We start from the raw sequence: 22,586 nt of genomic DNA, 5'->3' as shown, positions 1-22,586 counted from the left end.
TAGTTCTGTTTTTTTCTCCCCTTTTATTAAATAATGGGGCTACATTTGAACAGGGAATCGGATGGTGAGATAATATTTACAACACCACTTACGGAGGAATGGCACATCAGGGGCAGCAACTTTCTAGACTTGTGCATTTAGCTCCATCTATACACAAGTAATAGCAAAAACTGTTTGCCTCACTGCTGCTTTGAGGCAAGCTGTGGCATTTATTTTACTGGCTTCCTTTGGGCCGGCACGGTAACAGTGGTTAGCACTGCTACCTCACAGTGCCTGGAATCTGGGTTCAATTCTTGGCTTGGGTCACTGTCTGTGCGGAGTCTGCATGTTCTCCCCATGCCTGCGTGGGTTTCCAGTCCGAAAGATGTGCAGGTTAAGTGCATCGGCCATGCTAAATTCTCCCTCAAGGTTCCCAAGCAGGTACTGGAGTGTGGCGACTAGGGGATGTTCACAGTAGCTTCATTGCAGCGTAAATGTAAGCCTACTTGTGACACTAATAAATAAACTTTAACTTTCATGCTACTGAGGTTTGTTTTTGCTGATTTTGTTTTCATGTGACTTGCAGTTAAATCAGTTCTTTTGTATTAACAGAGCTGCCTGGAGTTCAGTCTGAGGATTCAGGAGTTCATTGAACTCATTCGACAAAACAAGAGGCTGGAAGCTGTCAGGTACATTATAAAATTACCATTTGAAATGTGAAGGTGCAAAGTATATATGGTGTGTTGTCTGAAAATAAAATTTCTATTGATTTAACTCATTGGTGTAGTCCTATCACTAACATTATATAAGTGCTAATTTGGAATTATAAAATGACTAATGATCCATTGCTGTTATTGGCTGTGTTTTTCAAACGTGGATAATGTTGTTAGAATTTATTGTCAGCTTGATACTTTTTAACACGAGGGCTATAAATTAAATTTAAATAACGTTAGTCATTTTACTTATTTTGATGTTTTTTTGCACCTTTTGGTGTCTGCAGTGAGCAGACACTTGCTTCCTCCTAACTCCTGTAAACCATTATAATTGCATGATTTACCCTCAGAATATATCTATGCTTATTCATAGTTTTCATGTTTTGAATGTGGTGTCATGGCGGCAGCTTGTACGCATGCATTTCTGTTGCACACACTGACCCTCCAGTTGTGCCGACCAGTTTAGCATTGCTTCCTTTTCACATTCTGCAGAAACTGAACATTGAGGCCAACGTTATATAGAATCATAGAAACCCTACAGTGCAGAAAGAGGCCATTTGGCCCATCGAGTCTGCACCGACCACAATCCCATCCAGGCCCTACCCCCATATCCCGACATATTTACCCACTAATCCCTCTAACTTAGACATCTCAGGACACAAAAGGGGCAATTTTAGCATGGCCAATCAACCTAACCTGCACATCTTTGGACTGTGGGAGGAAACCCACGCAGACACGGGGAGAATGTGCAAACTCCACACAGATAGTGACCCAAGCCGGGAATCGAACCCAGGTCCCTGGAGCTGTGGAGCAGCAGTGCTAACCACTGTGCTACCGTGCCACCCCTTTCATTCTCCTTCACATCAGATTAATGCTTCTGCAGCACTAAGTTTGCTGAGAAGATAGCAAACCTATATATTTTTTTTTTAAATTGCAGATTCTGGAAATCTGAAATGAAAAGTAGAAAATGCTGGAGATGCCCGTCAGCTCTGGCAGTACCTATGGAGTGAGAAACAGATAACATTTCAAGTCGATAACCTTTCATCAGAACTGGAAAAAATTAGTTAGAAAACCTATTTAAACTTTGTTATAGTGTCATAGAGGTTTACAGCATGGAAACAGGCCCTTTGGCCCAACTTGTCCATGCTGCCCCCTTTTTTTTTTTGAACCCCTAAACTAGTCCCAGTTGCCTACGTTTGGCCTATATCCATCTTACCCATGTCACTGTCTAAATGTTTTTTAAAAGACAAAATTATACCCGCCTCTACTACTACCTCTGGTAGTGTGTTCCAGACACTCACCACCTTCCGTGTGGAAACAATTGCCCCTCTGGACCCTTTTGTATCTCTCCCCTCTCACCTTAAACCTCTGCCCTCTAGTTTAGACTCCCCTACCTTTGGGAAAATATATTGACTATCCAGCTGATCTATGCCCCTAGTGCATTTGTTTATGGTACAAATGACCTGTAGTATTCCTCGCAATTATTATTTTTTTAAATGTGCATTCTTTAGGCTTCTTTATTTTATGATTACATTTATGCCTCATTTCTAAGCAGAGGGCCATTCTTCTGGTTCTGAATGACCATCCAAACTTTACATGTTTTGTTTTAATGCATTCCATTCTTTTCAGTTTCCACTTTTCTGAAAACCTCTGGCCTAATATTATCCACCGGAAGATGTATTTGTGCCTTTTTCCCCCTTTTCCACGAGCCCAAATCAATGGCCGTATTATTTCCGTGGTTCCTCCCACTGCATAAGCAGCTGTAACGTGCTGCAAGATTATTGCCTGTCTTCATAATTTTAGGTGTTTTGACTGCATGAAAACATTGTGCCTTTGCAGATAGATTTTCAGCTTGTCCAAAATTCAGTATACACTCTGATTTAACTTTCTGATGTGCTTTTTTTGCTGTCATAGTTTGCTTGATACCCTGAGAATTTTTTTCCCATCACTATTTTGAAATGAACTTGTACGACCAGTCCACTCTTGTGACTCATTATATACATGCTAGTGTTATTTTTATAATATTCGATGACCTTTGTTTTGGCTGAAAGTTGGATAGTCTTGTGATTTCTGCCGTCAGAGTTAATGATTCAACATAAGGCTGTTGCACGTAATAGCTACTGGTCAGCTGTGAGTGGGGTATTATTTTAACTCGTCATTAAACACCATAATATCCAAGTTGTCTCAGGTGCAGAGGAAAGGTATGTTTATCCTCAGACTCATGTCAGTCTTTAAGAAATATGGGCATTCTGTTGTAAATCTTTTGTGTACTACCTTTTTTTTTGAGAGTAAAAGCTAATAAGCATTACATTCCACTTTTTTGCTGGCCTGTAAAGTGTTCACCAACTGCTTAACCTGTATCAGCTGCAATCTGGCTACACTAAAATGCATGGTAATTAGTTTTTCAATAGCTGAGCTGTTTCAGCACAATTCTTGCAGCCAACAGATCAATTACAATAGAAGTTTAGTTAGCCACAACAATTACAGTTGGTTCATCAATCACATAAAAGAGTGGCGCTGAAACAGCTCAGCTCTTGCGAGTGTAATATCTTTACACTGCAACACAGTTACATTGCAGGTAAAATGTAGACACCAGTTTGGCAGCAGCAAAGCAAAAGGGTGGCAAAGTCTGAGGAGCAACAGTGAATGTGCTTTACTCCGCAAGTTGAACCTTTGCTGGATAGTACAAGTTCAAGGAACAATCCAGCAAGATTTTGCCAAATAGTGAAGTTGCTGAGGTAGTACTGGAACACTGTCAGCCATGTTGTCCTTCCAGTTGAGATGCAGAAAATTACATTGCAGATGTAGCAAGCTATTAAGAAGGCAAATGGCTTGTGCATTTTTATTGCAAGATGGAGTACAAGAACAAGGATGTTTGCTTCAATTGAGATCTCACCTGAAGTACTGTATGCAGTTTTCTTTGTGCTCAAGGAAGGGTATATTTGCCGCAGAGGCAGATTCACAGTTGGTGGGACCCTGTGGTCCTCTTTTTTTTGCCCATCGTCTCACACAACGCAAAGGCGGAAGCTGCAAAATGAGGATGAATATGCACTGTTCAATACTTTGAACTTTTTAAAGTAAAATGACAAAGTGCCTTTTTGCCCAGCTTCATCCTCTTGCCTCAGCTTTAATTGTCTGCATTTTTGACTGCCAGATGGATAGTGTCGTTTCATATTGCTGAAGATTTGATTTTAATCAAGTGTCTGAAAGAGTAGGTGTTGGCACAGTCAAGCCCACATTTTTGTCACCTTCAATTCAAGCTCTGCAAAAGTTTTTGATTCATCTGTTAACTATGAAGTTGAGATTCTGGATGTCAAAGAACGCTCATTCCAATCTTCTCCTGTCCATTCCTCCCTCTCAAACACACTCTCCCACTGCAACCCAGTGCACGGTAGCACAGTGGTTAGCACTGCTGCTTCACAGCTCCAGGGACCTGGGTTCGATTCCTGGCTTGGGTCACTGTGCGGAGTTTGCACATTCTCCTCGTGTCTGCGTGGGTTTCCTCCGGGTGCTCCGATTTCCTCCCACAGTCCAAAGGTGTGCGGGTTAGGTTGATTGGCCATGTTAAAATTGCCCCTTAGTATCCTGAGATGCATAAATTAGAGGGATTAGTGGCTAAATATGTAGGGATATGGGGTAGGGCCTGGGTGGGATTGTGGCCGGTGCAGACTCATGGGCCAAATGGCCCCTTTCTGCACTGTAGGGTTTCTATGATTTCTAACCCCGACCCCATCACAATCTCTTCCGCACTCCAAAATGTAACTTGGCCCTCACCCACTCTCCCTCACTGCAAGTCTGCAACCCTGGCTAGCCCCCTCACACCTCGCTTGCCTGGGATCTTCAAGGCAGCCTCCTGCCTTATGTTGTCTTGAGGCTAAGGCATTATTGACTCCACCCAGTAAAGTCATAAACTTGCTCGCTTTGTCTGCTCCCCTTGCGCAGCAGCTGATTTCACCTCCTGCTTTGCTGTTACTGTTCTGCCAACAACCCTGGGTCAAGTTGCCTGCCCACTACACCTGTCTCCTCACTCAGTGGCTGACCCTGCCTCGTGGCGGCTTTCGGCGCCTCACTGTTACTGGCATACCCTCAGCACCGGGTTGAGTTGCCTGCTGCACCCCTGGCTTGGCTGCTGACTTTACCTCGTGGTGGCTTTCAGCATCTCTCACCTCATTGTTGCTGCCCCATCCTGGGTTGAGTTGCTCGCCTTGCCTCACTCCCTTCTTAGGTACCTAAAAAAACATTTATTGATGTTTTGTTTGCACTTTGTCCCAGGCTCCTGATTACAGGTACCCAGTGTGGAGGGAGGTGAGGAAGGCGGAGGACCTCCTTGTGAACCTGCTCCTGGGCCTGGTGAAGCTTGCCAGAAACAGGTCCAGGCAGTGGGCGACTGAGGGGGGTCATCCGATCTGAATGTCTGTCCCTCTACCACGGCTACGTTCGCAGCCGGCTATTCCTGGAGAGGGAGCATGCCATGTCCGAGGGCACCATTGAGGCCTTCTGTCCCTGTTGGGTACCACAGGGACTGGGGTGTATTATTGACTACTTTAATTACATTTTAATTTAATGTTTTATGTTTTCTTCCCACTTTGTCTTTTGGTTCAGGCGATTCCCTTCTTTCTGGGGGCTCTCCTTATTGCTTAGTCCCTGTGTTTGTTTGATTTAGTTTATTTGGTTGGCACAAAAAGAAATGCCTCTCCCTCTTTGCCCAGTCACCCTCTTTATTCCTCGCGTACGTGCGCACTTTTGTATGATTCTGTCCAGGTTTCCCGCTTTTTCAGACTCATCAGTCAGAGTCTGCGTTGCCTGCTGATAGGTGCATTGTTGAGCCTATCAGCAAATACAGAGTAATAAGGCTCTGATTGGTCAGCGCAGGGCCCCCTCTAGTGGTCAGGGTCCTGTGCCTAAGGTTTGTTTCATTGCAAATCTACCTATCTGGACGAAAGATTGTTTTGAGATGAGGGTTGTCTCGTGAGTCGAACACACATCCTGCAGAATAGAAAAATGTGCAGTGATTGGAATTGGATAATTACCTGAAGAGGGAAAATTTGCAGGACTACTGGGAAGAAGCAAGGGAGTGAGACCAGTTTATTTTGTGGAGGTTCAACTTGATTTACGAGTGGCTGGAGATAATCGGTGTAGTATTTTTTGAAACCATTTATTTACACTATTTACAAAACTTCCCTGTTTCTAGGACTCAGACTGCTGTGTATCTTTCCCCCCTTGAAACCTCTTGGCCATCTGACCGTTGATGTTGCATTCACATCATTAATAACATCAAGGTCTCGTTAAACGAACCATTAACCTATTGCTCTATATTTACCCCAAGTATGATCTCAAAACTTAAATTCTATTTACATTCATACCACCTTTCCCCAATGTCATAACCTTGCAGGTTGCGTCCGTCTGGTGATTTGCCAACCCTCCCATATGTCAACTTGAGTAGTATTCTCCGTTGGGGTTGTGTCATCAGTTTCCTCATGATACTGTTGGAAGAATTGATTCCCTGTAGCCTCCAGGGGTATCTAGGACTTTCTATTCACTTGTTGTGATCTGGCCCTTCACTTCGAGGTCTGTGCCTTCTGGCCTGTGTAGCTTTATTTTTAACAGCTAGATCTCCACATTTTAAGTCAGTCTGATTTTTGACTGATAAAACTGGCAGCTGCTATGTCCAGTTTAAGTTCTGTTCTGCAACTTTTGACAGCTTGCTCTACAGACTGCTACTTTAGGATCTTTTCTTTCCTCAAAAACACTTCATCTTGATTGCCCCTATATCCATTTGCTGTATTTCAGAATGATAGACTTTTGTGTGTCTCTGCCTTTCAATTATTCTTAAGATGCTTAAGAATCATTTATAATGTCTGGTCTTGCTCCAGTGGAAATAATCAGCTTCACCCGCTGGGCATTTTCTGTGCTCCATTTGAAATATTTTATGACTGGCAGAAGGGTTTTCCTGCTGCTTCAATAATTTTGGCAGGCTTTTGGGTGAACTGGATTCCTGACTTCAGCCACACTTAGTGGATCAACCTCTCCTGAGCCATGATGTCTCTCCAAGTCACACCCTGACTGCTGCTGCATCTCTGCCTACTTTGCAATTGTACTTCTCTAGGTCTTCTCTAGGTTGAATTGTCTTTGGATTGCAGACGATCTGGCAGCATGTTATAGAGCCCACAGACTATAATATGGTCATGAATGGACTCTGGTTTTAAGGCTCAGTACCTGCACATACTAGCTGATTACTATAAATCGTTAATAGAAGGATCAATGGGTTCACCCAGACTTTGGCTCCTCTGGTTGAATTTTGTTCTTTCCATTGATTCTTCTTGAGGCTTCTCAAAGATATTCTTGAAGGCCCCCATACCTCGACATACGTTGCTGAGGTTTCGTCAACACCTTGCCGCACAAGACATCAGCTAATAGCCCTACTGGAGGTAGAAAGACCAGATCTGCATGCTGCTGAGTTTTCCCTTGTAAATGTGAAGCTATTCGGTACCTTTCAAACTCTTATTCCAGACTTCCCGTCATTGCCCTTAATGCAGACGCTCAGTGTGTTGGAAAGGGTGGTGGCTTTTCAGTCACTGTCAACATTGTGCACATCTTCCTGCTGCACCTCAGCGGTACTTTTTGGGTTTGATCTTCGATGTCTCAAAGCAGATCGGTTTCAGATTTGCACCTGTGGCTTTCTGATGTGTGACCTCCAGGTCTGCCACCATGTTTTGTGGAGGTTCAAATTGGTCTGAGTGACTGGAGATAGTCAATATGCAGTTTTCTAAAAACTATTTATTTACAAGACTTCCCTGTAAGTACATGGTTTCTAGGACACAGACTATTTCTGCCTCTTGAAGGCTCTTGGTCATCTCATTCTTGACACACTTTAATAATATCACGATCTCAACATAAGACATAGGAGCAGAATTAGGCCACTTGGCCCATTGAGGCTGCTCCGCCATTCAATCATGGCTGATATTTTTTTCATCCCCATTCTCCTGCCTTTTCCCCATAACCCCCGATCCCCTTATTAATCAAGAACCTATCTATCTCTGTCTTAAAGGCACTCAATGACCTGGCCTCCACAGCCTTCTGCGGCAAAGAGTTCCATAGATTCACCACTCTCTGGCTGAAGAAATTCCTCCTCATCTCTGTTCTAAAGAATCGTCCTTTTAGCCTGAGGTCGTGCCCTCTGGTTCTAGTTTTTCCTACTAGTGGAAACATCCTCTCCACGCTATCTAGGCCTCGCAGTATCCTGTAAGTTTCAATAAGATCCCCCCACTAACATAATCATTAACCCATTACTCCACACAGCTGAGTTGTTTGGCTAGCGTGGACACAAGCACCCTGAATCTTATGATTCATTGAACCGTCTAAAGATCTTAACAGTGACAGGATTGATACTAAGAGCTATTTGCCACAGCTGTGGAGTCTAGATTTAAGGTGCACGGTCTCGGGTAGCCATTTAGGATGAGATGAGGAGAAATTTCTTCACTCAGGATTGTCAGTCTTTGACATTATTTGACCCAGAGCTGTGGATGCTCAGTCGATGAGCGTATTCGAGGCTAATGTTGATAGATTTTTGATATGCGGATAGTGTGGAGAAGTGGAGGTTGAAGATCAGCTGCAGTCTTATTGAATGGCTGAGACGGCTGAAGGGATTTTCTGACCTATTGTACTCTTTCTTATGTTCTTCGAACAGAGATCCCTTGTTCTATATACAGGCTGCTGGAATTCTCTCCACTGAAGGCACAATGAAAAATATTCTATATGCAGCTATCAAAGCAACTAATTTGTTTAATGTAAAATATGTAAACGAACAGATTTCACAAGAACCATGAATTTTCCCAAACTGTTGTGATAAAATGGCATACTCTTCCGAATTCATATGTTCATGTTCTACAGTTCTTTACATTTGTCTGTCTTGATCATTATTATGTTAGTCTAATGACATTTCCATCCAATGTTTGGAAAGTGAAGTTGTGATATGAAACTGAGGAATGGAGAATCCATGCTTGGTATCACCCTGGGACACGGGCCAATTGGGATTGGGTAAGGATTTTGGCATTGTCATGAAATCGATTAATCTGTGTATCCCTGGGGGTTAAATTAGCAGTCTGTCAAGATTAAAGGCATAGGATGTTCTAATGCTTTTTCTGCATAGCAACAAGGGCGGGGCCTTGAATACATTCAATGACCCAGTTTCTATTGCTCACTGGGCAAGAGAACTCCAAACACTTAGTTCTGCGATTAGAAAAAAATCCTCTTCATTTCCACCTTAAATCCATCCTATTTTTAAACTATCCCAATTCTAGATTCCCCCGTGAGAGGAAAACATCTACCCTGTCAAGTCCCCTCAGAAATTTATGTATTTTAATAAGATCAACTTTCATTCTTTTTAACTCCAGTGAGTATAGTTCAACCTTCCCTCATGAGACAAACTCCAAATCCAGAGACCCAGGGCAATAATCTGGAGATCTGGGTTTGACCACCAAATTTGAAATCAGTTTTTTTTTAAAAAATCTGCAATTAAAAGTCTAATGATGACCATAAAACCATTGTCAATTGTCATAAAAACCCATCTGGTTCATTAATGTCCTTTTAGCTTGATTAATTGCATGTTTTTCAAAAGCTGTTCTATCTATAATGTATGATAAATGATGAGCGATGTCATGATTCCAAAGATGCTGAATGATGGGCAGTGATGTGAACGTAATTGTATGTGACTCATTGAGTAAAACACAGCAGCATCTAACATTATACAACATGCTCCAGCTGAACTCTTGATGATCAGTGACCATCGGAATAATCAACTGGTGCTTCCTTCTTTAAAAGAAACTTGAAATCAACTGCCATCCAGGAACTGATCAGATTAATGTAAACTTGAAACAAATTGAACCAAATGCAAAAGCATATATTTGGACAAAATCAACAGGGTGAAGGGAAAAGAATGTCTAGTAAAGTCTGTCAGTAAATCTTGTTTTATGTGAAGCTGGTCCTCTATTTGAACATGCCTTGAAAGCTGGGTGGTAGGAGGAAAAACTGAGGCAAAAATGCAGCGGTAGATCTCGATGTCAAGCGAAAAGCCAAAAAACATATGTCGGAGCAATTAATTTATTCACAAAGTTTAATTTACATTACGCTGAGTTTTCAATAGTTTGTCTCCAGCTGGTCTGACATTAAGGCTTCAGCAAATTAAACCGATTGTGCAAAAAAGTCCCCACAGGAGTCAATCCCCCTCACTGAGCACTAACCACATTTCTTTCCTGCCAGTGACCACAAATCAAAGGCCCATGCAAGCCTACCGGCTAAAGGCTCCCTGTCAGAAATCAACAAAGTGCTATATCATAGCTTTGCACATTGGATCTGCAGAAGTGCTCTGAACATCAGTGGACAGAAATTGAGGCTAGAAAGTAAATATAGAACATAAAAGCAGACCCAACCATCTGCACCATGAACGTGGATAAGCAAAATGAGCCCTACCTAATTTAATTTCTCTTTTTTTTTCCCTGCACCGCCTTGTCCAATTCTATTATCTCTCGCCCACCAACCCTGAAGACCCACCTACTGCAATTCATCTTGGCACCTCTTGCTTAATGTTACGACAAAAATGAATGTAGAATCTACCTGTTCACTAGCTAGTTGAACTATCATGTCTTGGCTACAATATTTAATTGTCAACTGTTCTAATGTAGATTTTTTTTCAACTTGCTGATCAACTGCGAGATATCTGGTGTTCCTAATGAGGTCCTGTATTATTGAGTTCAGATGAAGTCAGTAACCTGCACATTTCCTCTATTTTCCCTGGGTGCAGGTCAGGACTGAATAAATAAATTGAGTGCTCCTCTTCTGCATGCCATCAGAAGTCAAAGCCATGCAAGTAATGTGTTGCAGATTTTCTTGTTGAAGAGGAGATACAATGCATCTTTTTCAGTGCTTTAAGGAGACCATTAACCTTTACATACTTGAGCCCAGCCAGCATCCTGAACCTAGTGGAGGCCTCTCTTGAAGTCCCCATTTATATCACACCTGGTTAATGAGAATAATGCACAAGAAACATGAAAAATTGTATTGAATACTGCAGAGAGGTTTGTATTTGTTCACATCTCCCAATGCTGCTTTCAAAGGTCATGATGTGGAGATGCCAGCGTTGGACTGGGGTGAACACAGTAAGAAGTCTCACAACACCAGGTTAAAGTCCAACAGGTTTATTTGGTAGCAAATACCATAAGCTTTCGGAGCGCTGCTCCTTCGTCAGATGAGTGGAAATGTGCTCTCAAACAGTGCAAACAGACACAAAATCAAGTTGCAGAATACTGATTAGAATGCGAATCCCTACAGCCAGCCAGGTCTTAAAGGTACAGACCTCAGCGTAGTCTGTGTTATAGGTTGACCTGAGTGGGTTTGTGATCTGTAGTCCTTTCAGTATCTTGTCTGCTTTCTTGCATGTTTGTAGAAACTTGATGTCTGTGTCCATCTGACGAAGGAGCAGCGCTCTGAAAGCTTATGGTATTTGCTACCAAATAAACCTGTTGGACTTTAACCTGGTGTTGTGAGACTTCTTACTGTGTTCACCCCAGTCCAACGCCGGCATCTCCACATCATGACTACCATCGACACCGCAAACTGCCGGCTCCAAGTGGAGAGGATCTCCAAGAAGATCGCGCATATCGACACAGACATCAAGTTTCTACAAACATGCAAGAAAGCAGACAAGATACCGAAAGGACTACGGATCACGAACCCACTCAGGTCAACCTATAACACAGACTACGCTGAGGTCTGTACCTTTAAGACCTGGCTGGCTGTAGGGATTCGCATTCTAATCAGTATTCTGCAACTTGATTTTGTGTCTGTTTGCACTGTTTGAGAGCACATTTCCACTCCATCTGACGAAGGAGCAGCGCTCCGAAAGCTTATGGTATTTGCTACCAAATAAACCTGTTGGACTTTAACCTGGTGTTGTGAGACTTCTTACTGCTTTCAAAGGTCCCAGAGGACCCAACGCAACAGTCTGAGGAACAAGGAAGGCATCTACAAACTGAGGTTTTCTGGACATGTGGTCAGAAAAATATTAGTGATGATCTGAAACTTCAGTAGAGGGTAATTTCCACGCTCCCTCTCATTGTAGGTGGCAATTATCTGATGGGACAATTTGACCTTGTTTTCAAGCTCAGCTGCAGTTGGTATTTTAGGGGCGGAAGATTGACTTTGGTGCAAATTAAATAGCATGTAACAACCACTACCCTGTCTTGTCTCGATTCACAGTTAATAACTAAGGAAACTTTGCTCATTGCTACTTGGGCAGAGTGATACCTTCACCCTTGAGAGTAACCATCTCTTCTTTATCTACTACACTTCCTCCACATCTGTGTCAAAAATCCACCCTTTGTGTCTTTTGACTTTCACAACTCTTGAGGCAAATGGTATTCAGTAGCCCAGAAGGATGTGATAACTTGGTGGTGTGTTTGGGCTACATCATCTGATCTACCAAACACAAAAAAGATGGCATAAGAAGAATGCTAGTGAAATGCCTCAGTGGACTTGTGTATTATTGTAAGACCAATTTACTTTATGGTTTTGACAGTTGCCACTTTTTAAATGTATATTGATTCTGCTTTGCTTGCAAGGTCAGTGTTTATTGCCCATCCCTAATTGTTGTTGAAAAGGAGGTGGTGAGCTGCCGCCTTGTACCACTGCAGTCGATGTACTGTAGATGCTCCCACAATGCTGTTAGGGAGGGAGTTCCAGGATTTTGACCCAGCGACAGCAAAGGGACAATATTGCCTCACTTTGCAGGCCACAAACCAGTCTGTCCTGAATAGCATCATTCAGCACATCGCAGTACTCTAAGTCTTTTTAATACAGTCATGAATTGCACAATTGATTCCCCTTTTTGATGTCTTTTGCTGTGTTAGGTCTTTTTCTGAAACGCTCTGCAATCACCAAAAGCCTTGGAAAACAGTGTGCTTGCAGAACCTCTGTGATTTGTTCAGGTGTTTTAGTGCCTGGCTTCTCCGGTTGCACTAAACTTCTGAGGAGATTGAACGTTTTTCCCCTATAATGCTCAGTAATGTGGACACCCGATATCTTCTGCTATTTACTTTCCTTGCACAAAATAGTCAAAACACTCAGCATAGCCCCATTGCTCTGCATTTTTATCCAATGGTTCCACAAAGCTAAACTCCTACCATTTTCTTCCTAATGGAGATTTCCCGAATCCACACTTTGCAACGTGTTTTCAGCAGCTACCTTGCTTTTCCCATTTAAAGGCAACAACCTGAGCTTCAGCTGCCTTCATTTTTAAACAGCCCCAGTTCTATAATTACTCTGCAGAGGATTGTTTCTCATGTCCACTTCAACTGTGACATCTGGAGCACACTATCATAGAATCCCTACAGTGCACACAAACGCCATTCAGCCCATTGAGTCTGCACCAACCACAATCCCATCTAGGCCCTGAGCCCATAGCCTCAAATATTTACCCTACCAATCCCCCTGATACTAAGGGGCAATTTAGCATGGCCAATTAACCTAATCCGCACATCTTTAGACTGTGGGAGAAACCGGAGCACCGGAAGGAAAACCACTCAGACACTGGGAGAGCATGCAAGCCCCACACACACATCCAAGGCTGCAATTAAACCCAGATCCCTGGTGCTCTGAGGCAGCAGTGCTAACCACTGCCACCATGCTGCCCTGTATGCGCTCGGATGCAAGAGCTTTTCTTCCAAGTCTTTTCTGACTTTTCATTTTTTATTCCCCTCCTAGGTGGCTAGCAAGCGCCATTCGAAGTTCTCTTGCCAGTTTTTGGGTTGTGATATTGATGCTAGGAAGCACGAAGGGTGAAAAAGTTATTTACAAGTTGTGTTCACTAGAGGCTGCTGCTTCACTCTGGCAGTTTCCTGTGCTAACGATGTGTGATGTCACTTCTGGTAGCGACATGCACATATTGGGTACATAGTGCTTTCTGCAGCTACTAAGACTCGATATAAATGTTTATCAGAGGGGAACGTGCAAGTGGTGGTGTTCTCATGCATCTGTGGCCCTTTTTCTTCTAGGTGGTAGACGTCAGAGGTGTAGAAGGTTTGTACGGTGAAAGATTTAGCTACAATAGTCATCGATTTTAGGAAGCATAGTGGTGAATATGCCTCTGTCTAAATCAACAGGGATGAAATGGAAATGAGTCAAGAGCTTCAGGTTTTTAGGTGTCCAGATCACCAATAACCTGTCCTGATCTCTCCGTGCCAATACTACAGTTAATTCAGCCCATCAACGCCTCTAATTAATTTTTCAGGAGGCTAAGGAATTACACTTCCCGCTGCCTCGGAAAAGCAGCCAGCACACCAGACATGCTCAATTCCACCTTCTGTTGGGAAAAAGATACAAAAGTCTGAGGTCACATACCAACTGACTCAAGAACAGCTTCCCTGCTGCCATCAGACCTTTGAATGGACCTAGCTATGAATGCAACAGTATATTCTGCATCTTCTCCACGAACAGTATTTTTGTCTGTATAGTGCACAAGAAACAATACTTTTCACTGTATACCAATACATGTGACAATAATAAATCCAATCACTTCGGAGGCTGATGAACCCTTAGTAACGTATATTCCTGTTATTTCATCATTTCCGGCTTCCTCTGTAGTCATCATATCTGGGGATGATTCTGGCATCATCTCAAAAGATGAACCTTAATACCAAAATCTGCCACGCCTGCCATTTTGGGCTGTTTTCTCCTCTAGTCGCAACAACTTTAAGACCTTTAGAATAAGGCATTTGGAGCAACTAGCCTTGCCCACTCACTCCTACCCTCTACATTTCACCACCAGTTCCAGATCTGTGAGGGCTAGATGGTCAATGATCATACTTATAACTTTGATTATTGCTGTCAGCTAACATCACTGTTCACTTGTCGCAAGCTTCTTTTAATGAACCTTGTTGGGGATGTCATGTCTGTGATTTATGGAGGCTTCCAAAATGGCATCCATGTGTTTGAGAGCAATTGTTTCAGCTCAGATCAGATGCAGCAGATCAAAAATTCATTCCTCCCTTTCCCCTTTGGGTTAGAGCATTAATTTTTTAAATACCTGCCAAGTCACTGGTGTACTGTGTGGCTTCAGTATGTGTAATCTACAAGATGTACTGCTGCTATCGCTACAATGTTAGGTCAACAGCATCATTCTTTCATGAAACTTTTACTGCTGAGAAATGCATTTTTACCTGTGATCCCCAATGTTACAGCTCCCCATCCTATATATAGTGAATAGTTTGTTTATTTGAAAGAAAATTGTCTTGATAGATGAGATTGAACCACAAAAGGCTTGAAAACTAGCTTTAATTCAGGTTGAAATAATGTAGAACGCTGTTCAAACATTGTGTAACACAGCTATGCAAGAGTTCCAATCAAGAGTTCTAGTGAAGGACAAGCAATATTGCAGCTGGCTGTTTACACACTGCAGCGAGTTACAAATAAAAATATAATTACCACCTATGTGACTTGGCTTTTGATGTTGGAGAAAATGCTGCAGATGGTACCAGATGCTATTTCCATGCAGTTGAAAGAGGCATGCCATTTCAAACCTCGAGGGGCTTTCGCTTGAAATGTTTTGAGGAATAGTGTAGAATGGCAAGTATGAGAATTTTCAGATGAAAATAAGCAAAAAAAAACTTGGGACTGAACCTATGAACCATGATATTATCAGTTCCAAATGCACTTCATTTCACAAGGGAACAAATTCTGTTTAAGGAATGACATTGTGTGTTTGTGTGCTTTTGTAAGTTTTTGCTGCCGTCATAGAATCTCTACAGTGCAGAAGGAGGACATTTGGCCCATCGCGTCTTCACCGACCGCAATCCCACCTGGGCCCTATCCCCATAATCCCATGCAATTACCCTAGCTAGTCCCCCTGGCACTAAGGGGCAATTTATCATGGCCAGTCCACCTAACCTGCACATCTTTGGACTGTGGGAGGAAACCAGAGCACCCGGAGGAAACCGATGCAGACACTGGGAGAACGTGCAAACTCCACACAGGCAGTGACCCAAGCCAGGAATTGAACCCCGGGTCCCTGGCGCTGTGAGGCAGCCATGCTAACCACTGTGCTACCATGTCGCTCTGTCCATTCTATCCCCCCATTATTTTTTCTTCAACATTAGGCCCTTCTGCCCATTCCCCTCCTTTTCCTGTCACACTGCATACCAGTGTTCATTTCTTCTTTCTTGGGCACTTGTCTCCCATCCACAGCCCCTACTCCCCAACTCCTCATTTCTCATTCTACTTCCTATTTCTCCTATTTGCCTTTTGACACTGTGTTCCACGTTCAAATTGCCTTCAGTTCTTCAGAAACCTGCATTTATGCAGCAGAATTGATGTTTAAAACATCCCAAGATGCTTCATAGTGTTATCAACTAAAATTTTACATGGAGGTGTGAGGGTAGAACATAGAACATAGAACAGTACAGCACAGAACAGGCCCTTCGGCCCATGATGTTGTGCCGAGTTTTATCTGAAACCAAGATCAAGCTATCCCACTCCCTATCATCCTGGTGTGCTCCATGTGCCTATCCAATAACCGCTTAAATGTTCCTAAAGTGTCTGACTCCACTATCACTGCAGGCAGTCCGTTCCACACCCCAACCACTCTCTGCGTAAAGAACCTACCTCTGATATCCTTCCTATATCTCCCACCACGAACCCTATAGTTATGCCCCCTTGTAATAGCTTCATCCACCCGAGGAAATAGTCTTTGACCGTTCACTCTATCTATCCCCTTCATCATTTTATAAACCTCTATTAAGTCTCCTCTCAGCCTCCTCCGCTCCAGAGAGAACAGCCCTAGCTCCCTCAACCTTTCCTCATAAGACCTACCCTCCAAACCAGGCAGCATCCTGGTAAATCTCCTCTGCACTCTTTCCAGCGCTTCCACATCCTTCTTATAGTGAGGTGACCAGAACTGCACACAATATTCCAAATGTGGTCTCACCAAGGTCCTGTACAGTTGCAGCATAACCCCACGGCTCTTAAACTCCAACCCCTTGTTAATAAAAGCTAACACACTATAGGCCTTCTTCACAGACCTATCCACTTGAGTGGCAACCTTTAGAGATCTGTGGATATGGACCCCAAGATCTCTCTGTTCCTCCACAGTCTTCAGAACCCTACCTTTGACCCTGTAATCCACATTTAAATTAGTCCTACCAAAATGAATCACCTCACATTTATCAGGGTTAAACTCAATTTGCCATTTTTCAACCCAGCTTTGCATCCTATCTATGTCTTTTTGCAGCCTGCGACAGCCCTCCACCTCATCCACTACTCCACCAATCTTGGTGTCATCAGCAAATTTACTGATCCACCCTTCAGCCCCCTCCTCCTAAGTCATTAATAAAAATCACAAAGAGCAGAGGACCAAGCACTGATCCCTGTGGCACTCCGCTAGTAACCTGCCTCCAGTCCGAAAATTTTCCATCCACCACTACCCTCTGTCTTCGATCAGATAGCCAGTTACCTATCCAATCGGCCAACTTTCCCTCTATCCCACACCTCCTTACTTTCATCATAAGCCGACCATGGGGGACCTTATCAAACGCCTTACTAAAATCCATGTATATGACATCAACTGCCCTACCTTCATCAAACACACTTAGTTACCTCCTCAAAAAATTCAATCAAATTTGTGAGGCATGACTTGCCCTTCACGAATCCGTGCTGACTATCCCGGGTAGGTGACAGAAATCATGGTTAAACAGCTAGATTTTAACAAGTGTGGATAGAATGGCTGAAGTAGTTGGGGGAGGAATGCAAGTACTTGGGGCCAAAGCAGCAAAAGGCATAGCTGCTAATGGGGCAATCTCAATCTTTAATGCACAAGAGGTCAGAGTTGGAGGATCGCTGAATATTTGGAGGGTTCAGGGCTGGAGAAGATTGCAGAGGTGGAGAAGGATGAGGATATGATCATTATTATTCGTATAGCCGGCCATTATTGAATGGATCAGATGAGTTACAATATAGGCAGCAGAAGTTCGAAGGTGGGAGGCTGGCCAAGAAAGTATCAGAATAATTACACATTGCAGTAAGCCCAGAGTTACCTGTTGTACCTGCCTGCATTATCTGAAAGGGATATCAAAAGCATATGCTGCTACTTGCTTACAAGCAACACCACATTAGCCAAAATTCCCCTCCAGCTTATTTTTAATTCATTTTTTATGGGTTGTGAGTGACTTGGAGGGCAACCTCCAGGTGTTGGTATTCCCAGTTATCTGCTGCTCTTATCTTTCTAGATGGTAGTGATCATGGGTTTGGAAGGTGCTGTCTAAGGAACCTTGGTGAGCTCCTGCAGTGCGTTTTGTAGATGGTACACATGGCTGCACTTTGTCGGTGGTGGAGGGATTGAATGTTTGTGAAAGGGGTAGCAATCAAGCGGGGGTGGCTTTGACCTGGATGGTGTCGAGCTTTTTGAGTGTTGCTGGAGCTGCACGCATCGAAGCAAGTGGAGAGTGTTCCATTACACTCCTGACTTGTGCCTTGTAGATGATGGACAGGCTTTGGAGAGTCAGAAGGTAAGTTGCTCACCACAGGTTTTAGTGAGGCGGTGGCCTAGTGGTATTATCATTAAACTATTAATCCAGCAACTCAGCTAATGTTCTGGGGTCCTGGGTTCAAATCCTACCACAGCAAATGGCAGAATTTGAATTCGATAAAAATTATCTGGAATTCAGAATCTACTGATGGCCACTAAACCATTGTGGATTGTCAGAAAAACCTATCTGGTTCATTAATGTCCTTTAGTGAGGGAAATCTGCCATCCTCACCTGGTCTGGCCTACAGATGATTAAAGGAATGCTCAAGGATTCTCAAGAATTAGAGGAATTCAATCAGAATTGTGGAGCTGCAGTAGTTTAGAGATGGGAAGTCTAAGGCCATGAAGGGATTTGAAAACCAGGATGAGAATTTAAAAATCATGATGTTGCTTGATTGACCAAGTGCCAAGGTTGGTCAACGAGAACAGGGATGATGGGTGAAGGGAACTTAGTGTGAGTAAGGGCATGACAGCGGAGTTTGGATGACCTGCAATTTACAGGGCCAAAGATGAGTCAAGAATATGTTGGAATAGTCGAGATGCAACTCAGGCAGGGCAAAGGTGTGTGTAAATCATTCAAGGTGGCAGGGCAGGTTGGGAGATGGTTGAAAAAGGCTTACTGGATCTTGAGCTTTACAAATAGATGCGCAGAGCACAAAAAGAAGGAAGCCATGCTGAACCTTTACAAAACACTGGTTCCACCCCAACTGGGATGTGTGTCTAAATCTGAGCATCATAGAACATGAATACTTTAAAAGGAAGTAAGATTAGTTTCAAAGGTGAGGGACTTCAGTTACCTGTGTAGATTGTTGAAGCTGGGGCTGTTCTGCTATGAGAAGTTTGAGAGGAAATTTGCTCAAAATCATGAGGGGTCTGGAGAGATTAGATGGGGAGAAACTACCTCCATTAACAGAAGAATCGAGCAGCAGAGGACACCGATTTTGGTGACTGGCAAAAGAACAAAAGGCAATATGAGAAAAATAATTCTAAGCAGCAGGTAGTTGAGAGTTGGAATGCACTGCCTGAGAGGATGGTAGAGGGCGATTCAATTATGGTTTTCAAAAGGAAACTTGACCTGAAGAAGGAATGTATGCAGGGCTTTGGGGAGAGATATTGGAAGGGAATTGGCTAAACTACTCTTGTGCGGTGCCTGCACTGACTTGATGGGCTAAATTACCTTCTCTGCTGTAACCATTCTGTGGTTCATTCATTGCATAAGATAGTAATGAACTGCTTGGTCAAACTTTTATTTTGTTCTGAATTCTTGGAAGAATTCATTTGGGCTCGATGAATGCAATGTATTTAATTAAAACAGTGGGGAAAACAAATATATGCCGAGACAATGAACTGTTCACTTTTATTATCCTTGTTGTGCATAGTTAAGTAGCTGTCTGCTGAGGGCCAACAGCAGGGCACTTCTGCTTTGCAAGCTTGGTTCCCAAAATAGGTCAGAGATCCATTAAAAAGTATAAAGAAGTGCTGTTTACTGAGCTACTTCCTGGTATTTTGTTGAGACACAGCTGGTGTGGAGATAAGTTTTTTTTAAAACAAATGGACTCTCTGCCTGCTGCGAAGCTGAGTGGCAGTTCAACTGTTAGAATTCAATAGGGTTCACAAGAAAATGAAGTATGTTTTAATGGAAGCTATTGAACAAAGGATGTTTATTTCTGGCAGTTTAACAAAATTCTTTGCATGCAACATAAAATACATTTATTATAATTTTAAGACATTCTTTTGGATCACCTTTCTTTAAATGATAACACGTTCAATAGGAATCTTTTACTAAGATTATGTTTTAATGTCTCAAGCTGATATACTGTTGATTCAAAAATATCTGACAACCTTTGCCGTTTTGTTGATAAGTAGCACACTTTCCTCATATCTATTTTAGGTGACACCTCGTGGATAAATTGTTTTGTCAATGCCACCTTCAATTAACCAAGTCCTTTGGTCAGTTGCTCCAATTAAAATGTGATCGTTACCACATGATACTGATATTATTTTCATCTTTAAAAATGTTCCCCAAAACATGCCTTTTGATTTTTTTAAGATGTTTGGAATGTTGTGGGAGTGGGAATTCTGCAGTCTGCCAATTAAAGTAAAAGCAAAGCTGAGAAACCATCTGGTCTCCCAAGTTCAGCAAAGAAAAGTCAATCTACTGGAATGTTAAGTTTCTCTTCCACTGCTTGCTGGCTGCAAGTGTATTCGGACGATCTCTTTTTCGGACCCCTTCGGAGCATCTTCTGAGGCTGGCTGCATGTAGACGTACAGTATTTGATTCATCTTTGGATTTTCTGCTTTGTACCACCTCTCGACTCTTGAACTCTGTGAAGCTTGTATCCCGCAGTTCTATTGCCAATATGCTGCATCAACATACCGCTCTTCACTGAAATGAGGATCTGCTGCTTCCAAAGAGAGTTTTTCTTTAAACATCACCTTTATCACAAACGGTACAGTTAACTACCAATATGCAAATAATTCCACGTCGCTACTAATTCTCAATGATAAACTGAATCAGTTGAGAGGTTTCAATGACATTGAGATCAGAGGAAACAATGTACCATATACCTTAATTTAGAGTGAAATAGATCTTTACAAGTTTTAGTGCTGGAAGTTGCAGCTACTGGGCTATTAACCTGCATAATGAGTACACAAGTCAATAGAATAGTTAATGTGATCTTTAGTTGCCTTTAAATGCAAGTTTTGCTCTATTCTTATTGCTAAGTTGTGAATCGCCAGCAATAGATATGTTTTCAATGTGTAACGTGACAGTGAACGGAAAAATTAAATCTATTCTATCTTTCAACATTTGGCACGACTGCATTGTCATTGTATTAATGCAGTAGCCTAACTGACAGCTTTCCATCCATGTCCCCTCACAGATTCACTGCTTTTGTACCTGAGACTGATCTCGTGCTATTGAAAAAGGACCCGATATCAGCTATCAGGTTTTATGAAGAACAGATGTGTGTTGCTATTTTTCCCTATGTTAAAAGATTAGTTACTGTTGGCCAACACCTCACTATTTTGGTTCATGCATGATGGGAAAGATTTGGAGAGATAACGAAATTGGAAAGCTACATTAATTTTAATTAAATAATGTGCATGAATTAAAGAATTTTTTAAAAATCACCATAGTCCCAGATAACCATAAGGGCAGAGCTAACTGATGGTGATTTAACCTGAGGATCATCACAACTCAGGTGAGGGGCAGGGTTAAGAGGGCAGGTCTTCATGGATAACCTCAGCCGATACGGGAATTGAACCTGCGCGTTCTTCCATCAATCAACTGAGCTAAACCAATCCCAATTTGAGAAAACAGCCATGCATTGTGTTTGTTAAAATTGTCATGAAGATCTCTTCTGGTGGAAATCTGTCATATGAAATATGTATGCTGTGGTAAACCACTGTTAGCTTATTGCCTGTGTGTGTGTGACATGCCTGGACATGCCCCTGCTGGCTCTGCCTGAGACTCCTCCCCCACTGGTCCAGGTATAAAGGTGACTGCTCCCAACCCCCCCTGCCTCAGTCGCCGGGCCAGTTCGTCAGCATTGGTGTGCTCCAAGTCTCTTGCGAATAAAAGCCTATTTGTTCTTGCATACAAACTAGTCTTTGCTTGCTTGATAGTGCATCAATTTTATTTGCAAAAAGTTTTGGGATGGAGTAGATACTAAAACCCGATAGATTAGAATTGGATCCTCAAGCCGTAGGAGCCTCTAACAGCTTTGATCGCTGGCTGCGATGTTACGAAACTTTCCTCTCCGCCTCCGTTGTCCGGACCGAAACCGACAAGCTACACGTGCTCCACACCCGGGTAAGCGATCAAGTATTCTCTATGATTAGAGACACTGAAACTTACGAGGATGCGATCGAACTTTTAAAAGGCCAGTACAACAAACAGACTAATGTAATCTACGCCAGACATCTTCTGGCTACTCGCAGACAACAGCCAGGAGAATCGGGTGACCAATTCCAAAACACTGAGGACTTAGCCGTGACATAGGCATCTCTGATTATCAGGTCAAACTATATCTGACAACGACCGCTGCAACAGGGTGGGCTGGATCTACAAATGACTGTAGCGCTTGCCGACTCGTTAGAGGTGGCCTTCCATAATCTCGAGGCCTACACCCCTGACCATTGTGGACGCCGCAGTCGCCGCCGCCTCTGTACTTGGGAGGACCGCAGGCCTACGCCACGCCATGTCCCACCAATGACCCGATCGCTGTGGCAGTCTCTGGAGACCCGCAGTGCTACTTCTGCGGCCTGAGGAAGCACCCCCGACAACGCTGCCTGGCGAAGGATGCGATCTGCTCCGGGTGTGG

General features: G+C 42.9%; 1 protein-coding gene across 1 annotated transcript in view; it reads left to right on the top strand.

The window, feature by feature from the left end:
- Positions 1-22,586, top strand: part of maea (macrophage erythroblast attacher, E3 ubiquitin ligase) — a 133,215-nt gene that overhangs the window by 87,013 nt on the left and 23,616 nt on the right. Inside the window, exon 5 of the mRNA XM_078223199.1 lies at positions 592-668. Within this exon, the coding sequence (XP_078079325.1) occupies positions 592-668 (77 nt within the window). The remainder of the gene's footprint in view (positions 1-591; positions 669-22,586) is intronic.

Source organism: Mustelus asterias, chromosome 1 (assembly GCF_964213995.1).
Source record: "Mustelus asterias chromosome 1, sMusAst1.hap1.1, whole genome shotgun sequence".
NCBI lineage: Eukaryota > Metazoa > Chordata > Chondrichthyes > Carcharhiniformes > Triakidae > Mustelus > Mustelus asterias.
Note: the sequence above shows the minus strand (reverse complement) of the source record. Positions and strands in the feature narration are given on the sequence as shown.